Here is a 7,399-nt window from a genome sequence, read left to right as displayed (position 1 = left end):
ATAAACATGTTAGCTAAGAATATCAATAAGGTCCCTTCTAGCTCTAACAGTCTTATTCTTGAAGGTAAACTATTGAAGGAAACCAGAATGTCACCTCAAAATATGCCTTTTTTTTTTTTTTTTTTTTTCTGAGACTGAGTTTTGCTCTTATTGCCCAGGCTGGAGTGCAATAGCACGATCTCAGCTCACTGCAACCTCCGCCTCCCAGATTCAGGTGATTCTCCTGCCTCAGCCTCCCAAGTAGCTGAGATTACAGGCGCCTGCCACCATGCCCAGCTAATTTTTGTATTTTTAGTAGAGACAAGGGTTCACCATGTTGGCCAGGCTGGTCTCGAACCCCTGACCTCATGATCCACCTGCCTCAGACTCCCAAAGTGCTGGGATTACAGGCGTGAGCCACTGCACCATGCCAAAATATATATATAAATTATATATGTAAAAAATATATATATAAATTATTTTTGAGCTGAAGGCAATTAAGAAGCAGAAAATGGAGGGAGAGCTCTCTCTCTCTCCTCTTTTTTCTGCCTGAAAGGCAGGACATAAATTCTGTCTAGACTCTTACCAGCCCAGAAAGCCCCAGACGAATCTGCAAACAAACCTTACTGTATTCGTTTCCTTCTGTAGATTTACATTCCCACAGTTTCTCACCCTTGGAAGCCTAAAACTCTTTCCTTTGTTCTTTCTTCTCTCCACAAATTTATTGTTCTTCGTTGAAGATACTTGCATAAGCCAGAGTTGTAAACCACTGTTTTGAGTTACTCTGCATTTAGGTTTCTCTAAGGTGATGTGCGCTGCATGCGTTAATAAACTTCTTTGTTTTTCTGTTGTTACAAGGGTTCATTCCAACTAAGAACTCATGAAGGTTAAGGAAATAACTATTTTTCCTCCCCTACACTATCTTAGTCTAATCCAATCTTTGGAAAATTAAGCATAAAAATTGTTTGATTCTCTCCCTCTTTATTTTAATGAACCATGTTGAATTTGCTTGAGAGATGATTTATCTTGATTTGCAAAAGACAAAGCACATATAAATTGATGGGAGGGATATTCTCTAAGAATAATTCATAAACCTTTGACATTTATTAAGTTTAGAATTATAAAAGAAGTCTCTATAATTTTTCAAAGGCTTTGCATCTTTCTCTTATGTATTAATATATTGCTAGAGGACTTTTAAAGTGTGCTTTACTTCTTTATGTGCTTGGCAGAAAATTGTAAAATTCTAACAATATTTAAGTGCCTACGGTGCACCAGACACTATTCCAAGAACTAGAGATACAGTAGTGAACAAAACAAAGTCCATGTTCCTGCTGTCACAGAACTTACATTCTAATAGAGAGAAGTAGACAGTAAGCAAACATACATCAGTTGGTAATAAGTGCCAAAAAAAAAGGAAGGGAGAGAGTTGCTCTTTCAGATAGACTGCCCAAAGAAAATCACTCTGATGAGATAAAAAGTGGGCAGAAACTTTAAAATAAAAGCCCTATAGATATCTATAATGGGGAGGAATATTCCAGGCTGTGGGCATAGCAAGAGTGAATACCCTTAAAACAGGAGCTTGCTTCACAAATTGACGGCAAGGTAGACCAGGTGCGACTATGGCGAAGTAAACAAGAGAGTGGTAGGAAATGACACCTGAGAAAGAGCTAAGTCCCGGATCATGTAACTGGATGAGTAAACCAGTGAGAGTGGTAGGAAATGACATTGGAGAGCTAAGGGCCATGTGAGACCTTGTCGGCCATGGTAAGAACTTAGTTTTCATTCTGAGTGAGAAGGGAGACCATTGAGAATTTTAGTAAGCCTGTGCATCTAGACTGTGAACTTCTCAGGTCACAGTTCACTACAACCCCCTTGGGTTGGGCAGGGTAGCTAGAGTGGGCTAGAGTTGGGTATTTCCCTTCCCCCAAGTCAGTTAGGCTCTGATAAAACCCCAGCAGGTTAGCTTCTGATTAAATAGCTTCTCCTGAGGGCAGACCTTGTTAAGAAGAACAAAAGCTCTGGCGTATTTCAAAATGGCTCCTTTTCCCCACCCACTACCAGAGGCATGGATAGTCGCCCTGAGGACCTGTGAGAGCTCCAGGAGCTTAAAAAAATTGGGGAGCGGGGAAGAGGGAATGGCTAGGTCCCTCTGACTTGTCCACACTGATCCTTCAGGTTTACCTATCCTGGTACTTGTTCCATTGGAGGCTTCAGCAGCTAGTTTCTGCTCTGGTAAGTTGTGATTCTCTACATTCACCTGCTTTCAATCCCTCCAATTTTGGAGGCGGTAGTATGCCCAGTAACCTTACTTATTTTATGGATCTTGTGAAGAAGAGCTGTTGATTTTTGGTCTGTCTAGCTTTTTACTTGTTGTTAGGATTGAGTAGCAACTTCCAAGATTTTTACATGCCAGTCTGGAAACAAGAAGTCAACAAACATCACCACTGAAAATTTTGAACAAGGTTGTGACATCCCATTAGATTGTTTCACCATGGCCTCAATGTAAAACATTTTTGGATTTGCTGGGCGCGGTAGCTCACGCCTGTAATCCCAGCACTTTGGGAGGCCAAGGCAGGTGGATCGCCAGAGGTCAGGAGTTGGAGACCAGGCTGGCCAATATGGTGAAACCCTGTCTCTACTAAAAATACAAAAAATTAGCCACACGTGGTGACACATGTCTGTAATCCCAGCTACTTGGGCGGCTGAGGCAGGAGAATAGCTTGAACCTGGGAGACGGAGGTTGCAGTGAGCCAAGGTCGTGCCATTGCACCCCAGCCTGGGGAACAGAGCGAGACTCTGTCTCAAAAAAAAAAAAATTCTTGGATTTTTGAAGCATGGATTTTTGCCGTGCATTGCATCCATTTTCAAGGCTTTTTTTTTTTTTTAAAGGATAGTTAAGTCTGTCAATTATTTACACTTTAGAAAAAGTAAATTAATTACGTAATAACATCTGAGAGAGAGGCTGGGCATGGTGACTCACACCTGTAATCCCAGCGCTTTGGATAGCCAAGGCAGGAGGATCACTTGAGCCCAGGAGTTTCAAACCAGCCTAGGCAACATAGTGAGATCCCATCTCTAAAAAAGATTTGTTTTAATTAGCCAGGCACGGTGGCACGTGCCTGTGGTCCTAGCTACTTGGGAGGCTGAGGGGGTGCTTGCTTGGATGTCTTAAATCTCTTTTAATATTTTTTTTTTTCCCTGAGATAAGAAAGTCAAGGCTGCAGTGAACTGTGATCACACCACCACACTCCATCCTGGGTGACAGAGTCAGACCCTGTCTCCCAAAAATAACACCTGAGATCAGCAAAGACTAGAAGCATTTTTAATAGAAAAGGAAGGAATGGAGAGCAGTGTGGATAGTGCTTTGGACAACCAAAAACCTTTATAAAGTACCTGTTGGGTTAGAGGGGTCAGAGAATAAGATTTAGAAAGTGAGAAGGGAGTTAAGAAATCTTAGACCAGCTTATTGAAGTGGGGGAAAAAATTAAAAATTTAAAAAGATTTGGCCAGGTGTGGTGGCTCATGCCTGTAATCCTAACACTTTGGGAGGCCGAGGCAGGTGGATTGCCTGAGCTCAGGAGTTCAAGACCAGTCTGGCAACACGGTGAAACCCCATCTCTACTAAAATACAAAAAAATTAGCTGGGTGTGGTGGTGCGTGCCTGTAATCCTAGCTACTTGGGAGGCTAAGACAAGAGAATTGCTTGAACCTGGGAGGTGGAGGTTGCAGTGAGCCGAGATCACACCACTGCACTCCAGCTTGGGCAACAGAGTGAGACTCCATCTCAAAAAAAAAAAAAAAAATTAAAAGGGATTTAAGACATCCAAGCAAGCACCATTTGAATTTTGCCTTAGGCCTAATAGCAACTCGAGTTGCACTGAAAATCATTTTGAGTGCAACTTATTGGAAGTAGGTTGTAGCTTGCCAGTGTCAGTGTTAAGAAATTAAGAAGGGAGAATGTTAATATATCTGTTAAGAATGTGCATTTGAGAGTCAGCCTCATATGCAATCATTTCTTTGATAGTTGTTTGGCTTTAGAGAAAGCCACTTAACCTGTCAAAACCTTTTTTACCCCGCTTTAAGCTCTACCTACAGCAACTAAGTTAACTTCTCATCTAGCCTATTTTTTTCTTCTCAGACATCGGAATAACTGTATCTTCTAGTATTCGCTGAATTGATCATAATCTCCATTGCCTGATTCACATTTCACTCCCGCTTCTATCTTCTGCCGTTCATTTAACAGCAAAAGTTCTTAAATGTCTTCTGTAGAAATAAATGAAGACCAACCAAATGAGAAAAGCCTATTTATTCTGAGCCTCTGTAGCAAGGGAGTCCACCACTATCACTTGCATTTTGGCAGAGACTCAAGGCAGGCAGAAGAGTAGGAGAGCTGTATAGTGGGGAAAAAAAGAGAAGACTTCACGTTTGCCCTGATTGCAAGTTGTCATGGGGAAGCTGTAGGTGAGCTAACTAGAAATGGGGACATCTTGCGTGATTGGTTAGGGGTACATATTTGGCTCTCTCTGGTTGGTCTCAAGTTGGAAATAGGGACAAAATTAGGAAAGCTGTCAGTTATTAATGAAGTTCTTGCCATTTGGCCCCAATTGTTATAGAAGTTACTGGTTAGTTTCCTGAATTTTCACTAGCAATAGAAATCTGGTTTCCTGCCAGTCTGACTTATACCAGACTGACTTCCTGATTTGTTTATTGTAAATGAGGGGTTGGCTTCCTGGGCAGGTTGCTGCAGGTTGTGTGTCAAAAAATCCACATTCGCATATGGTCTCTCCATTGTCCCTTCATATATTCAGTCTTTCACTGCTTTGAATCATTCACAATTATTTTGAATTGACGTCTTTACCATAGGTTAGAAGGTTAATGTCTTTCTGACATGCTTAATTTAGCATCATGTGCCATAGGAAGAATTTGGCAAGGTGAAATTTTCATTTTACTTTTGCTAGCACTTACATACTGTTACTCTTTTAACTTTCAGTGGTTACCAATGACACAGGAGCTAAGCTTCCAAAAATTTATTGAACAATCTGACTTACTAGGAGAACTTAAATATGACTTCAATGAAAAAGATGAATTCAGACACACTGAGACACAAAAGCCTTTTGTCTTTAACTATTATGAAAATGTCCTTGAGAAAAATAGCAAGCGCTACCAGGCCCTTGGCCATTTGCTTGAACAATACATTTACGAGCTTTTGGAGAAAGTGTGCAAATTAGAAAAAGTATATATCCCACCTGAGGCTGATAAAGAAGAACCAAGAAGCTTCTTTTTCATGAGCGAGAAAGCATTAACAAATCACCATTCTGCTCTTCTTATCCTTCTTCAAGACCATGGGGTCTTTCGAGCTGGTCAGTGGAGTCAGCAGGCAATAATACATCATGGTCTCCAACATGGAAGTCAGATACCATGTATTCAAATGGCATTGCAGGCACATTATGATGTAATTGTGCTAAACCCCAATGATAATTTTGTGGAACTAAAGATGGAAAAAGAGTGGAAAGGCCTTTTAACACAAAATATTGAGTCGTCTTCTCTAAAAAGGGTTCAAGGTGGGAGCTTTTTCTCTCTCCAGCATCCTCCCAAATGCATTCCAAAAAGATGCAGCAACACCCCCGAAGAACACATGGCTTACATATGGGATTACTTCATTTCAAAGACTGAAGGCAAGGACATTGCCTTCATTGTACATGGTTATGGAGGCTTGGTTTTTATGGACTTGCTTGTTCGTAGAAGGTGGGAAGTGATGAGCAAAGTATATGCTGTTGCACTTATCGACTCTGAACATCATGTAGGACACCAGCTGGGAAGTGATGTACAATTATTAGCATGGATAAAGCACCACTGCCGTGAATGGGTGACAAGTCCTAAGCCTTTGGATAAACCTGCAGCAACTGTTTTCAAAAAGGAATTTCCTATGGTTTCTGCTGGTACAGAAAAGTACAGCTTAGCCCCTTCCTCTAGTCTTCAGTCAATTTTTAAGTACTTTAAAAAAGCTTTAAAAGCCAGAACAACCATTAATTTCTCTCGAATGCCAATAGTGACTAGAAGCTCCACAAAAAGAAAGCAAAGTACTTAAACTACTTTTGTCATCTAAGATTTTTTTGTCCTTCTGCAACTTTGCTAATATAGATTCTGGAAGAAAAAAGAACACTTTCAACTCACACACAATATGATGTTCTGACTTGAGGTTTGATTTGTTACTTTTTATTATTTTGTTTTTATGAGGCAGGGTCTGACTTTGCTGCCCAGGGTGGTATGGAAATCTGGCCTCAAGCAAACCTCCCACCTCAGCCTCCCAAAGTGCTGAGATTATAGGCATAAGCCACTGCACATGGCCATGGCCAGGTTTGTTGCTTTTTTTTTTTTTTTTTTTTTTTGAGGAGGAGGAGGAGTCTCACTCTGTCACCCAGGTTGGAGTGCAGTGGCACCATCTCAGCTCACTGCAACCTCCACCTCCCGGTTTCAAGCAGTTCTCCTGCCTCAGCCTCCCAAGTAGCTGGGACTACAGGCGCATGCCACCACGCCCAGCTAATTTTTGTATTTTTACTAGAGACGGGGTTTTGCCATGTTAGCCAGGCTGGTCTAGAACTCCTGACCTCAGGTGATCCACCCACCTCGGCCTCCCAAAGTGCTGGGCTTACAGGCATAAGCCACTGCACCTGGCCATTTTGTTGCTTTTTTGAAAAGTGAACGTATTCTCTTTTGTAGCCTGTTGATGAACTGGGAATTCAGTGTCATCATTAATATTTTACAGTGTTAGTTAAGTGTGAAGATCTTTCTTTTAAAAAGCTATGGTTTGATATAATGACAACAAAATGGCAATTGATAAAAATTAGATATTGAATCAATCTTTGATTTCTATAATAATACCATAGTAAAATTACAAGTGAACATAAAAATTAAACATCATAAGCAAACTGCATTCTTTGTATGTTTATGTTTTTTGTTAAAATTTGTTGTACTCCCTGTTCACCAGTTCTGAAGAAAAAAAAATTTTAAACAAATTTGTTGGTCTTGTGCGTACGTTCACTCACATCTTCAACTAATATCTGAGTGCTTACTATGTGCCAGTCAAGACTAGGTGTTTGGGACACCATAGGAAACAACCCCAACATTGCCTTTCTCTTTACAGAGTTTACAATGGCCGAGAAATTACAAATGTGAAGAGTGTTAAATAGTAAAGGAGACTGGGCGCGGTGTCTCATACCTGTAATCCCAGCACTTTGGGAGGCTGAGGTGGGCAGATCACCTGAGGTCAGGAGTTTGAGATCAGCCTGGCCAACATGGTAAAACCCAATCTTTCCTAAAAATACAAAAATTAGCCAAGCATGGTGGCGAGCACCTGTAATCCCAGCTACTTGGGAGGCTGAGGCAGGAGAATCACGTGAATCTGGGAGGCAAAAGTTGC

The 7,399-nt window shown here is 41.1% G+C and overlaps 1 protein-coding gene across 1 annotated transcript; it reads left to right on the top strand.

The window, feature by feature from the left end:
- Positions 1-1,924: 1,924 nt before the first annotated feature.
- On the top strand, positions 1,925-6,991 carry LOC100439542 (putative protein ARB2BP). Its single transcript, XM_009238646.4, has 2 exons — positions 1,925-2,211; positions 4,970-6,991. The coding sequence occupies exon 2, from the start codon at positions 4,979-4,981 to the stop codon at positions 6,065-6,067; it is 1,089 nt and encodes a 362-aa protein (XP_009236921.4). The 5' UTR covers positions 1,925-2,211; positions 4,970-4,978; the 3' UTR covers positions 6,068-6,991.
- Positions 6,992-7,399: the final 408 nt, after the last annotated feature.

Source organism: Pongo abelii, chromosome 2 (genome assembly GCF_028885655.2).
Source record: "Pongo abelii isolate AG06213 chromosome 2, NHGRI_mPonAbe1-v2.0_pri, whole genome shotgun sequence".
NCBI lineage: Eukaryota > Metazoa > Chordata > Mammalia > Primates > Hominidae > Pongo > Pongo abelii.
The sequence above is the reverse complement of the archived record's forward strand: the minus strand, read 5'-3'. Positions and strand labels throughout refer to the sequence as shown.